Source organism: Strongylocentrotus purpuratus, unplaced genomic scaffold, assembly GCF_000002235.5.
Source record: "Strongylocentrotus purpuratus isolate Spur 01 unplaced genomic scaffold, Spur_5.0 spur5_contig_836, whole genome shotgun sequence".
Lineage (NCBI taxonomy): Eukaryota > Metazoa > Echinodermata > Echinoidea > Camarodonta > Strongylocentrotidae > Strongylocentrotus > Strongylocentrotus purpuratus.
This window is the reverse complement of record NW_022145542.1, coordinates 46,316-61,115: the sequence shown is the minus strand read 5'-3', so window position 1 is coordinate 61,115 and position 14,800 is coordinate 46,316. Positions and strand designations below refer to the sequence as shown.

Sequence of the window (14,800 nt, the reverse complement as noted above, 5' to 3'; positions counted from 1 at the left end):
AAAATTTGTTTGTATGAAGTACCCTTGAACTCCCATTAGTGTGAAGTACATGGCATAAAAGAAATGTCTGTATTCACTTCCGAACTGCTTTAGAAATGAGAACTCTGGCTTTAAACATGCTTCCCTAATATGGCCCTTAGCTTGAACACTGAAGGAAAGTAGCAAATGATTCTGCAAAAATCACATTTACAATTTTATTATACATAATTTGTAAAAGCTCCCATCACTCTCCCACTAACACAAGGGTGCCATTCATTTCACACACTTGCTGCAAGAATTGTTGAAATCTCAGAAGCCTGAGTGAACCCCCCCCCCCAAAAAAAAAAAAAAAAAAAAAAAAATCATGACTGGCTATTCCAGTAGCTCAGATACTGTCTGCATAATGAAAGTAGGCAGCAATAGTTACACACCTGAAATACATATATTCAGTTATAAATATACCTGCAATGTGCTCTTGTTATGCAACATGCATTTAAAAAAAATTACATCATATTACCCAGAACAAAACGTCAATGTTACACTATTTTCATCTTCAATAACACATCTGAAGACAAGCAACTTGCATAGAAGCTGATTACATAATCTTGCACCATCCATATTAAACAAAATATATACAAATTATCAATGACTGAATCTAAACACACGTACAACCATGCACAACACATCTTTGCTGCGAGTACATGTTTCACATTTTCTAATAAATAATTTGGAAATTAGGAATGTCACTGTTCAACAAATTGAATGCATGAATGTAAAATTAGCGGATGCAAGACACTAATTGACACATTTTCTTCTTCTAAAGTTTGAAGTGTGCAAGAAGGACATTTCAAATGTCAGAATAAAACATAAGTTGGAACTGTCAAGCAAAATGTGGCATAACTTCTCTACCAGTCCAATGTCTTCAAAGGATATTGCACTGTCTTCTTGGTGCATGGCACATAAAGCTTGGATTAATTTTGCATTAATATGCACATAAAACTTTTCACAGATATGTGCTCAATTTCATTTGCAATGTATACAGTACTAATAAACTGTAGAAGAACATATTTGTTAAATTGTTCTCTGTTGACATATACGTTCCAGTATGTAGATCTACAGAGAAAAATATATCTGTATACATGTCCAAGCAATATCTGTTTCTGTATCATAATTTTCCAATCTAAAAATATCTGTATCATATTTTTCAATTTCAAATGACTCGATGTAAAAGTGAAAAATTAAATGATGATTAAAAATATTCTGAATAACAGTTTAGGACTACAATTGACATGATGTGTAATCTTATAAAATCATATATGTACAAAGTACACTTAGGAGCAGTACATTTATACATGTATATTCTTGGGTAATACAATAAATACATCCAGTGCAGGGTGCATGATCTTGTCTGGGATATATCAACCCTTCAAGATCTTAAGGGATGCAAGATTCTGGTACATGTAGGTGAAGACTGACTAAAAAGTGTCCCACTTTCCTTCCCTTCCCAAAGACACACATGTTTTGTCTAATCTCATGTAATCCCATTAGCTCTTGCACTGTCAATATATTCTGAGGCACACATTACCAAATGGGCCATGTGTCACTGGTACCTGATGGGAGAGATTTGTTGGGACCGAAAGAAAGCTCATGTGGCACTAGATAACAAGAACATCCTTGGCCTATATGGTGGCTGGGAGAGAAAAAAAAGCCACTTGGCCAAATGGGCCATGTGTCACTGGAACCTGATGGGAGAGATTTGTTGGGACCAAATAAAAGCTCATGTGGCACTAGATGACAAGAACATCCTTGGGCTATGATGGCTTGGAGAGAAAAAAAAGCCGCTGGCTTCAGAAAGCAACGGATTCCAGGCTGCCTGCTCAATACCCTGTGGCAGACCTCGAAAACCTGGAAGGAGACGTTAGACGAAGATATGAGAGCATCTCATCACTTCACCCTGGCGGATGCTGAAGACCGGGATTCTTGGAGAAGAGCCATAAAGGAAATGAAATGTCCAACCCCACAGCATGGGAAAAACAGACGCGTAATGATGATGACGACGACGACGATGATGATGATAATGAATGATGCCATCAAAGGGCCAATGGTGTGATGAGGAGGACTAAAATGTGTCTCTTTCTGCATGGTTCATACTCGGGAGGAAAGGATGAGGGGTCAATTCATTTCATATTTTGGATTTCTGCACCTGCATGTGATGAAAACACTCGGCTGGTACATGCATGTCGTAGGGTGATACCATACAGCAAGTATCATTTAGTATGTCTACTCTCTTTAGTCTAAGACATCTAGAGATAGCTCTGCAGGCAGTGTTCAAGACTGATTTGGGCAATCTTTGTGGCACAAGACTATCTTCATCCAAGGATAATGTGGATGCTCATTACAGGAGATGCCTGGCTATGCTGTACAAAAAGGTCATTGCAGGAGATGCCTGGCTATGCTGTACAAGAAGCTCATTGCAGGAGATGCCTGGCTATGCTTGTACAAGAAGCTCATTGCAGGAGATGCATGACTATGCTGCACAAGAAGCTCATTTACATAGGCTCTCCAGTTCATCAAGTTGACTATTGATTGATTTACTGTAATGATTACGGTCAAGGAGAAATCAGTTCATATACGAAAATCAAATGATTGATACACATACATAATGGAATCAGAGACAGAAAATCAGCAAAATCAAACAAAACAACTTATGTATACTAAAAAAGCAAAGGAGCTAGATTGTTTTTGTGCCCACAGCATTCAAGAATTTCCTCTCTACCAGATACACCCATTTAAAGCCTACTGCACACTATACGATCTAATTTTGGTAGAATTTACAATAACATATGATAAGAGCATTCAAATGTCTTAATGGTCATATCATTAATAAAAATTACAATTGATTTCACGCTTCCTTGAGGGAATAGCTAAATCCGCTCAGAATCATAGTGACACCATACCAGTAGTGGGATTGTACCCGACAGATATTGCACACGTGTCGCATAGTCCCATATAAATCTTTCTGTGTTCAGTGCTTGTAACTTAACAAGACTGGGCCAAATTTCTTATCATTTTGATGATTCCAGAACCTTGCAGTACACACCAATACTTATGTACTCGATGATCAATCTTTTCTGATCGATTCCACAACGTTTCTTTTACAATGTAATCGCATGACCAGAACTGGTCTTTAACTTTAAATGCACTTAAATTTGGGTTGTTAGCATTCTTATCATTATCTAAAACCTAAATCAGAAATATGATGTTTAGACTTCTATATCTACAGTAATATGATTGCCATTTCTTCAAAAGATTGGAAGACAGAAAGATTGTATAGTGTGCAGTGGGCTTAATACACCTGGGTAGAATGTGGGAATTGTACATTTTTAAATTGCCAAAGGACACTAGTGCTATGTCAGGCCCTGCACCTAAAATACTTACATCTCCATCAAGTTTAAACCACTTGACTACAACATCTCTAAAATGCACAAACCAATGAACTAATTCAGGCACAAAAAGCAGGTACTGGTAAATGGTTTGAAAACCAACATCAGGGCCCCGTCTTATAAAGAGTTGATATTAATCGCAACTTCTTTGCGATTGATATCAATCAGAACTATGAAGATAAGAGATAGGAGACTGCAAACTATAAGACGGGGCCCAGATCATTCATACTGATCTGTGAATTAAAACCTTCTCCAATCTGCATTTTTTTTTTAAAGGATACATTTGCTTGGCAAGATCATAAACCATTGGCATGGAAAAATTCAGTTCTTCCACTTTGGCCATAAGAGCATACATCGCCTGCAACAGAAATGGAAAAAAAGAATGAAATAGTTACCCATCCTTCTACATCATCTTAACACTAAACATATATTGACTGGTAGGGAGTGCGATGTTTTCATTCTTCGTACGGCCAAAGGGAATTAACTCCCCTGGGGTTCTACAAATGTATACTACATGTACATCCATTTCCAGTTAATGTCTGTTCTATTAGATAGCATTGATTACATAATAATATGGATTCACAATCTATAGTTCTATCTAGCAAATTGGGTACGTAACCCAAAGGAGTGCCACCGATCTTTAGACTCAAATTCACATGACATGACGTATCATGGGAAAAAGTCGACATTGTATCACTTGTGGCTTTGTTATATACCCAAGAAGAAAAGGAGATTCAATCACAATATTTGGTGGGAAATGTTTAAATAGCTTGCTGCGCTGCACTGTTTGAAAGATGTATGTGGACCTGCGAGCTGAAAAAGTGGCCAGTCGCGGCTTGCCAGTTGGGGTGCTGTTAATTGTGAATCCACTCCATTGCGATGTCATGCCTTGTCTTGTCATGTCATGTCTTTTTTCTGGAGCCGTCCAGTCTTCCTTGTCAAATGCACATGGCTATAAAGACAACTCAAACAATAGGTATAATGCTAAAATATACTCATTTCAACACAACGGTCAATATAAAAAATGACCAGTGTTATGTTATTGTTATTATCGATATGTAATCTGTTGTGACGTCATATGTAGTTGACTTGTTGATTATCCACAAGATTGACGCTACCGGGCGAACCGGAATAAATCATATCCGAATCATTAAAGGGATCGTTTAACAATGTTAAATCTGAGATACACGGCCCTACGTGTTATCAGTGTCTGTGATATGGTGTTAAATTGAAGCTCTAAAAAAAATTGCACTTCAAAATGATCAAGAAGTGCCTCAAAAAAGTAAAAATCTTTGAGTGACCGGTTTTACCATACTCTTTTTCCCCAATAGACTGTAGTGTTATGAAAACCGTTCGGCAAACGGTTTTCAAAATTTGTAATTCCAATCATAAATATCTTGATAATCAGACAGGCGATCTGCTTGTAAGAGTCATGGGGTTCCTGACTGACCTAAAGGTCTATAATTATCATTGCAGCATGAGCAAAATCCAGAATTTTGTTTCAGAATCTGAGACAAATATACCAGTGTGAACTTAACTTATTGAGTATGTGTTGGTGTGTACCAAGCTGAGTAATCCCTACAAGATATATAGTGTGTAGCAATCTGGAGTAAAATATACAAATTACGATCCTCACAATCAATATCACGTGATGAATTGTGGACCAATCACACCTTTGTATCAGTAAGGACTATCTAATATCACCACTTGTTTGGGAACAATGAGTTTATAGCAATTCTATGCATGCTTAGGCCAAAAAAAATAAAAAAATAACATGTTTAGCGTCCCGTTTTTTTTAGAAAAATAGGAAGGAGGAGGCCTTTTTTCTTCTTTTTTTTTTCCCTGACAGTCAGGCTATTTTTTTAGATGGCTGCCAACATTTTTTTTTTTTTTTTTTAAATCAGAAATAGATCCATTTTAGCAGTGTTTTTCATGTTTTTTTTCTTTAAAAAAAAAAACAATAAAAAAATACAATTTTTTTAAAAATAAAATAGGAGGCAGCCCTCAAAAAGGAAGCGGGCGGGGACGTGGCCTTAGTATTAATAATTTTTTATCTTCCAAGGCTAATTTGATTGAATGAAAGTAAATGATAATGACTTGTATCACAACTCTGGGAAATTACATTCTTGGCTTACAGACTGTATCAAAAAAAATGTAGATACAAGGGAAATAACTCCAGTATGTATCATAGGAATGGACTGACTTTTATATCAGTGCTGATATAAATGATACTTTAGGATTGTTCTGCTCACCTTCACACTGTGATCCACTGTAATTCCTGCTTTTTCTACTGCATCTCTGTATGTCTGTATGTGACCTACTGTTATGGCTGACATCTGATCATGTAAGCACAAAAAGAAGAAAAATATAAAAATACACTCAATGTCACATGATAATGATAATAATAATAATAAAAATAATAATAGGTCCATTTATATAGTGCAGCTACATGTACTTTATAAATGTGTTCTTCTACGCTTTATAATACACAGTATATTTTTACCCCGGCTGTAGCTGAGGCGCCATAAAAAGTCTCTGAAGCATTCAAAGAATTTCTTCCTACCTGGTACCCATTTTCTTCACCTGTGTCGAGAGTGAGATTTGAAGATTAATGTCTTGCCAAAGGACATTTAGTGCTGTGGCGAGACTCTAACCATGAACCATGTGATCCAATGACACCTCTACTGATCAAATGTTTATTTTGATTGTCAAATTAAGAGAAAAGGTAATGTACATTAAAGATTTCTGTGTCAAACACTGTAAGAAGGGCAGATTATACATTCTAACACTTGGTATTTTCTCAATAAAACGAGCAAAGAAGAATTTGCAGTCAATGTTTCAATTTTGCTTGAAGATAATAGGATGAAACAATGTTGACAAGTACTGTACAAGGTTCGGGGGAACAAACAAAAAGATGTTCTTGCAGTGAAATACTGATGCTTACATTATGCAAGCTATTTGAGAGGTGTCCCAGCATGAGGTTGAGATTATCAGCGACCATGTGACATTGCTTCTCTAGGTCTTGTATAGCCTCAGGGTCTATCGGAGGAATCATTGCAGATGGACCTACGGCGACTCCAAACTCTGTTGCTGACGAGGACGAAGAGGTCATGGATGGTGGGGTTGTTGCTATGGTAACAAGTATTACAGGAGATAGAAGATGATTTAAAAAAAAAATCAATATGCATCACAATGTCTGATGACATGAATCTCACTCACAAGACTATGGTTACGTTTGAATGAATTTTGTTTTTAGAGTCTAAAATTTAGACAGATAACCAAGCTTTATCACAGGGTATTTACATGAACATGTAATTCCATTTTTGTGACCGATTATAGAGATAGACGAGGGATGGCTATCATGGCTTTTACAGAAATACTTCTATACAGAATTTACAGATTTCTTCCTCTCCGTCATAATTCAATCGTACATTTTTCATATTTTGGTGTTAATGGATTTGCAACAAATATGGTTATCAGTGGCGAGATTGAAATAATGATTTCTTAAACTACTTGTACTGACGTGGAGTTCAGATAATCATAGTGGGTACATGACAAGGTTAAAATGAATTCACTTACCCACGAGAGAGTATTGCTCAACCTACAAGCAAGTTGAAATTAGAACTGCACCTTGCTAAATTTGTTCAATAATTAAATAATATTATAACCCTCACAGAAAGAAAAAAAATAGTCTAAAATCAGAATGAATCACATTCAGGATCAGGAATTAAGTCCTACAAACCAATTATCATGTGATTTTTATGATGGTATCAACTCTGAATATTTAGGTATTTCCTATTTGATTTAGCTGCATTAGCAAACTGTATTATATTAATTCCCTACTTCCTGGCACTGTTTAGTTAAATATAAATGACGATCGATTAATTTCTTTTAGGGGTTATCAGGCTCTTTAAATTTGTGAAACCTACATGTAGCTTTAACAATTTTGAAATCATATGAAATCAAGTTTAAAGGTGCTTTAATCCTCTAATACTTGTGTAAATGAAGGATAAAAACGCCTTTCAAATATCTTATAAAAAGAATTTGTAGGAAATGATTCCTTGCATATATATTCAAGGTATATTCAATTCAATAATAAAACAATTATGGTTAAATATCAAATGAATATTACAAGAATGAATATTTTTGACATCTTTGTAGTACATAATGAGAAAATGAAACTGAATTTTCTGGGGTAAATAAGCAACATTCTCAATAAACTTGATTTCATTCCAGTCTACTTTGTACATTCAAAACGGGTATTAGATAAAATATCAGGAAATGACCTGAAACCTAATCCAGATATCAGAGTAAATGAAAGTGGGTCATCAAGATAACCATCCCAAGTCCATCCAAAACACTAAATCAAGCAAACAGATATTAATAAGTCTTCTCAGTACATAGCCTACACACTGTGCATTACATGTACAATATATATTTTACATTGAGGACACATCTCTTTCATTGTATTTTTGTGAATTAATTTGATTAAAAGATGTGAAGAAAACAAATGAAATTTTCAGTCTTGGTCATTAGTTAAAGAAAAGCAAACAAATCAAACCAAATCATTGTGAGTTTGAATCTGAGCTCATGCAAGTTAGTAAAGTTATCATTAATAAGCAATTATGCATAGTGTGCATGTACATGTATAATATGGAAATGCAATAGGTACACGATGAACTTGTATTCAGTTGTTAAATAATGTACCAGTACTTCATGGTTCATACACTGTACATGTATGTAAATTACATGTTCATGAGCATGTACATGTAGGCCTCATTTCCTTTGGTACAAAATGGTAAAATACATTGTACTTGGTAACATGAATATGTACACAATGAGAACCATTTTTACCCTTGAGATGATCAATGAAAACAAAATGTATGCAAATAATGCAGCATTTCATTTGCAAACAGATGCACAAATGGCAAAACAACAATTCTGCTTTACAGTAGAGAAGAGAATGAAAATTCACCTCCTGTTTAATAGAGTAAGCTTTTCCCATGCAATTGGTTCCCATGTCACCCTAGGGTTTCATGCTTAACCCCACATGCCAGTATCCAACTCAGTGGTCAAATGTCCAGTGGTTTCATCATTCTCATCATCTTCAAGCTAGACTTTGTATTCAGATTCTAATGAAATAGGAACAGCTTGATATTAAAGTGATGTGAAATCTGAATTTTGGAAGTGAAATGAATCAAGCTACAAAACTAAATGAAACAAAAAAATTAATGAACTTGTGGCATGCTATTAAACCAAGCTGCCTTTTCGTGGATCAACAAAATGTAAGTGTTTTAATAAAAACAAATAAGAAAATAAAAATGCGCAAGAGAATATTTTTATATTTTATAGCTCTTTTTTGCTTGGACATTTCACCACAAGGTAAACCCACACCAGAATGTGACAAATCCTTGTTCATTTAAATATAAAAAAAAAGCAAACCTTAAAGTTTGTTTCCAATATTAATCGCTATTGGCATCAAATGGAAGGTAATACTTAATATTTGAAAACAACAAAATCATAACAAACTTGTCAACCGAAAAAAGGGGGAAGTGAAACATTTTCCCAAATGAAGTTTAAAAATATTATACTTTCTTTAATTGAAAATATATATACAGTAGGCTTGCAGTTGTACCATGTGAGAGAAAGAGAGGGAAGATTGAGGAGTCCTGAAAAGGACTCTCGGTAATCTTTTCTATATGATTTCACTTAAAACTGAGTCAGTCTTAAAGAAACTTAAGATTAATTCATGTACTGTTTAACTACAAAGAGAAGAGAGTTTGAAAAATAGGGTGAAGTAAGGAGGGGTCTGTGTTAAAATTGTATGTTATTTTAAAACAATTCGATGTAAAAATGAAACAAAATATTTTGTTGGTGCGCAGCGTGCATGCACTATTGACTATTCTATTTTACTTTGTGCTCCAATGCTCTAGTTTGCTTTGGAAATTTTCCCAATTACTTTCCCAGATAAAAAGAGGTAAGGTTTTGTCACATCCTGCCAAGACTCCCAAGGGGGGTGGTTTACCTACCCCATGGCATCATCTGACTGGTGGTGGGGTAAGCAGGAGATGTTGCCCCTGAGGTGGACCGGGAGGAACCCACACTCTGACGGATTTTCTCTAGGAGATCATCAGCAACATACGATACCATTTCCCCTTCCCTGGACAGCGTACCATGAAGGGGCAAGGAGCCCATCGCTGACCCCACAGGGTCCTCTCGAGGTGAAAAGCGTTCCACAGATCCCGTCGCTTCCACATCTGAAAGTTCTGCAATAGAAGATGATCTGCGTTTGAGCTTTACCATGGGTTCAGGAATGTCTATGTGAAGGTCATCCAATTGTTTTGAGACATCAGCAAGCTTTTGCTCACATCCAACTGCACAATCTATATGTTCAACATGTTTTCCACTACCTATACTATCACTATCTCCATAATCCAGAAAGGCGTCATCTTCTTCTTCATCCGGGTCTTTCTGTTGCTTCTGAGTTCTTAGAATATTCATTGCTGCTTCTGCAAGAGGATCACATTCAAGTCTCCCTTCTCCATCTCCTTTCTGATCTCCTTCAGTCTCTTCCTCATCCCATAATTGTTTTTGCATACTAGTCTTCTGTGTTGATTCATCTGTACTTTGAGCACCTTCTGCTTCTCCTCTGGCAGGCAGAGGCCCGGGTGATTCTGTTCCATCCATGGTCCAAAAGTCTCAGTTCATTGAAGGGTCGAACCCTTTCAGAACGTATCAGCATATCCTTTGTGTCCTCTTTGTTTGGTAACTGCACCTGCCAAAAAAAAAAATCAAAATCAATGCATCAAAGTATCAACTATCAAGAACAAGTGAAAGATGGAAGTAGAAGTAAGAGGACAAGAGAAATATAAAATATTCACTTAATATGTTTATCACAAATGCCATGATATCTACGATGTACAGATGTAAGTGTAGAAAACTACAAAATATCAAATTACATTAATATAGTCACAAACTCACAATTGTAAAATGCTTAATACTACATTTCTAACTTACGGTAGCGCTTTACATGATCACCCTGGACATTGGATTCAATTGCTAATCCACACATAATAGTGCACACACTCTGCTCCCTGGGGAGTTTTCCTGCCAGGCGCCATTTTACAGGTGCGTACAGTGTGTACATATGCAAATCCAACCACATTAACGTTCGCATCCTACCGAGTACCACACCTGAGTGGAGAGTAGCACATCTAGATTAATGTCTTGCTAAAGAGCAGCCATTAGTGCCACAGTGATCATGGTGAATACGGTAGCTCCAGTCGTCAAGATCTTCCAAGATTCAGTGTCAGTACATGTAACGTAGAACTTTGGCTTGCATCTCGCGCATGCTCATCATCGCCTTGTCAATGCGTGTCTAGTAAGCGCCAGTTATGTGTGAAGTGCGCCACCTGAATATAGCACGACATGTCAGCGCGTTGTTTAATCTTTTGCATTGGCGGGACCATTGTGCTCTCTACTTCAATTCGAAGCCGCTTGAGCGGATCAGCCAATGGGAGCACATAAACTCACTGAACAGCGCTCAGTATTGCTTGAATTTCTATGTGCAGTAATGTGCACATTGAAAAAGAACAGGGGGTCTGAGCCACTCCAGCAAAGCATAGAGAGTCAATGTACCATGGTAACCATGGTACTTTTGTCCAAATTACCATTCACCATGGTAACCATGGTTATCATGGTACCAAAACAATGGAAAACATTGAGTCATTAAACAGTGTATTTCATTGTTTTGGTACCATGATAACCATGGTGGATGGTAATTTGGACAAAAGTACCATGGTTACCATGGTACATTTTTGTAAGGGATATATATTGACCTCTAACACTGCATACTTGCTGTGAGGCAGGTATTATTAGACTTACCGGTATACACAATATACACACCACACAATATTGCATAGACTACACACAATAGGACCGGTTGGGCTGATCGGCAAATTTGACACTAGACTTACAATTTGAATTTTTAAATTATTCTTTTTAAAGGTAAAGACCAGTATTGGAAACGCCCCAATTTCAAAACATGAAATGGAAGCTCTTATTACCAATCATGTGTAAGAATATGTTTTGACTAATACATGATGATAACAAATTTGCCGGGAAACCGCCTACTAATTGTTATATTTGGTAAATTAGTTTATCTATTAATATAATCAACAAGCACATACCAGTATGTAAAAAGCGGATAAGAAAAAAGGCATGTCCATGGATATCTGACGAGATTGTTAAGCTTATGACGGAACGTGATAAAGTTCTCAAAGCTGCTAAAGCTAACAAAAGTGATGATCTTTGGGACACCTACAAATATCTAAAGAATACAGTTATTCATCTCATGAGGAAAAGAAAAAGAGAATATAATGCAGACCAGATCTCGCAAAATCATAACAATAGTAAGCAAATGTGGAGATGTTTGAGAAACCTTGTGCCTAAGTCATTACCTATATCTCCCAATAGCATAAATGTTGATGGTGCTAATGTGTCAGACAATGCAAATATTGCTGAAGCTTTTAATGACTTTTTCATTTCTAATGCTACTAAGATTACAAAGGACCTGCGAAGGAATAAGTCTCAACTGAGAGTAGACGAGGACAATAATATTGGTCCAACTCATTCGCAATTTAATTTGAATTTGATTACTGAGGATTTTGTATTGAAACAGATTGATAATCTGAGTATAGATAAAGCAACTGGTGAAGATCACATCAGCTGTAAACTTTTAAAGATGACGAAGAATGTTATCGCAGAGTCTCTTTGTGATATCATTAACAAATCCCTGTCTACAGGAGTTGTTCCACGTGAATGGAAAAAGGCTCGGGTAGTACCAATATTCAAATCTGGAGATATTTCTTCTTTGAATAATTACCGTCCCATTTCGATATTACCTATCGTGAGTAAAATTATAGAAAGGGCCGTCCACCAACAACTCAGTGAATTCTTGGACGTGAATAAATTATTACACCCTAATCAGTCTGCTTTTAGACCTAAACATTCAACAGCTACTGCCCTTGCAAAACTTGTAAATCAATGGTCGTTGAATATTGATAACAAAGAAATTTCTGGAGTTGCCTTCATAGATCTTCGTAAGGCTTTTGATACTGTTGACCATGAGCTACTTCTACATAAACTAGCTTGTATAGGTTGTAGTAATAGGACTATTTATTGGTTCAAATCATATTTAGGGGATCGACAACAAGTGACCCAATTCAAAGGAGCCAAGTCGCATCCATCAACCATCAAATTAGGTGTGCCACAAGGTTCAATTCTTGGTCCCCTTTTATTTTCAATATATGTTAATAGTCTACCTGAATGTACTCCTGAAGGTATCATAGATATGTATGCTGACGATACGACACTTACCGTCAGTGCAAATGATGCAACTGTTGTGGAAGAAAAATTAACTGTTGCGTTAAACAGAGTCATGGCATGGATTAAGGAAAATCGTCTTGTTCTTAACACTGAAAAAACTTGTGTCATGTTAATAGGCTCTCCTGCTAATCTCAAGAAAATTGAATCTTTCACCATTTCATTAAACGGCAATTTGATCAAAAGAGTTCAATTCACCAAATGCCTAGGACTTTTGATAGATGAAGAATTGAAATGGTCTAAACAAATCGAAAACGTAAGTAAACTTACCCAGAAAAACATTAGCATGATAAAGAGAGCAAAGAGTTTTTTGCCTCAAAAATCCTTAAAGTTACTTTATAACAGTCTAGTGTTGCCACGATTAGATTACTGCTCTGTTGTATGGTCGAACCGATTTCATTCTCATACAACTAAGCTGCAAAAAATTCAAAAGAGGGCCGCAAGAATAATATTGAACAAGACATATGACACACCGTCGGCTGATTTGTTCACAAGTCTTAAATGGATGACACTAGACAAGCGGTTTGAGTTAAGTCGCGTTATGATGATATATAAATGCGTTCATAACTTAGCACCCTCTTACCTTCAGGTAGGCTTAATCAATCCTAATGATGTACATGAGCATCATACAAGGCAAATAGACAGTGGATGTTTACGTGTGCCTAGATTTCACACTGATTGTTATAAGTGTAGCCCAATTGTTTCTTCCATATTTGAATGGAATAAGCTAGATAATTCGTTGAGAACGGCTTCCTCTGTCAATTCATTTAAGAGATTGTTTAAACAAAGTTGTAATTTGTGAATGGCTCAGCCGTACATACACTACGTGCATGTTCTGTAATATTTACATGTCTTATTCACATAATTGCGACTTAATTAATATTTTCCTATTGACATTACTGCTTACTAGGTTAATGATATATGTTAATTTTGCAAACGAGTATTATTTTTGTAACTGTTCTGTATAAATGTTATAAACGTTGTAAATATGTTCATTCAGGGCCCCATGGAAGACCACTACTTGCTGGTGAATGGGCTACCCTGTCAAAAGATCAGAAATAAATAAATAAATAAATAAATAAATGTGAGAGATAAACGCACGTGTTGTGCCACGTGTGCGTAGTCCCATATACATCTTTCTGTGTACAGTGCTTGTAACTTTTCGAAGACTGGGCCAAATTTCTTATCATTTTGATGATTCCAGAACCTTTCAGTAGATCTACACACTAATGCTGATCAACCTTATCTGATCGATTCCACAACGTTTCTTTCACAATGCAATCGCATGACCATAACTGGTCTTTATCTCTAACATCAGTAAGTTGAAAAATGTATTTTACTGCTATTTAGGCGTCATCAACTGTCACTAAAGTACTGATTTTTAGTGAAATCAGTTGAGTTTTGTACAGCTACAGAGTACAGTGGTGTTTGAAATGTTGAGAATCAAAAGCACAGCTTTACTACACAGCCAGGATAGTGATGCTCCTATGTTTGGTCTGCATGAGCAGGCCATGTTTCACAAAGGAAAACTAGACTCTAGACCTATATCTTTTTCTGTTTGTCACAGATAAGGCTATACCTGGCCTCCTTGTGAAATAAGCCAGGTATTTGTTCGAGTGTCTTAGCTTAGCTTTGCACGCACTTAACTTGCGTGTAAAGTGGTGTGAGCTGTGGGAAGGTGAAATCCCACAGACATAGGCATTACAGTTTTATACACAGACAGTCACACAATTATGTCATGAACCGGGGTTATGAACCGCTACTCGCTACGAAGTGAATGAGCAGTGGATTATTTCACAAGATTGCAAGAATACCCATTAACGTTATTATATTTGTTCACAAATAGGCCTAGGCCTATATAAGTATTTAAATCACATTCATTGTAGGTCTATTATATCTTAGACAATTTAGAGTATTTCACCTTCATCGGTCTGCTAAAAAGGGCTAAAGCCGGCTCAGCTCAGCTCATCGTACAGTCGGATCCCAAACGTAAT

General features: G+C 36.4%; 1 protein-coding gene across 3 annotated transcripts; it reads right to left on the bottom strand.

Annotated features, from left to right (window-relative positions):
• Positions 1 to 14,800, bottom strand: LOC752647 (BLOC-1-related complex subunit 6). 3 transcript variants are annotated; one of them, XM_001175635.4, is made up of 6 exons: positions 14,728 to 14,800; positions 9,452 to 10,197; positions 6,367 to 6,551; positions 5,675 to 5,758; positions 3,704 to 3,780; positions 1 to 2,573 (listed from the first exon to the last, which is right to left on the bottom strand). In XM_001175635.4, the coding sequence occupies exons 2-6, from the start codon at positions 10,107 to 10,109 to the stop codon at positions 2,525 to 2,527; spliced, it is 1,053 nt and encodes a 350-aa protein (XP_001175635.2). In that variant the 5' UTR covers positions 10,110 to 10,197; positions 14,728 to 14,800; the 3' UTR covers positions 1 to 2,524. The 3 variants fall into 3 exon arrangements, with proteins under 3 accessions (XP_001175635.2, XP_011666940.1, XP_011666939.1); XM_011668638.2 differs by having other exon boundaries at positions 9,596 to 10,197; XM_011668637.2 differs by having other exon boundaries at positions 9,452 to 10,191.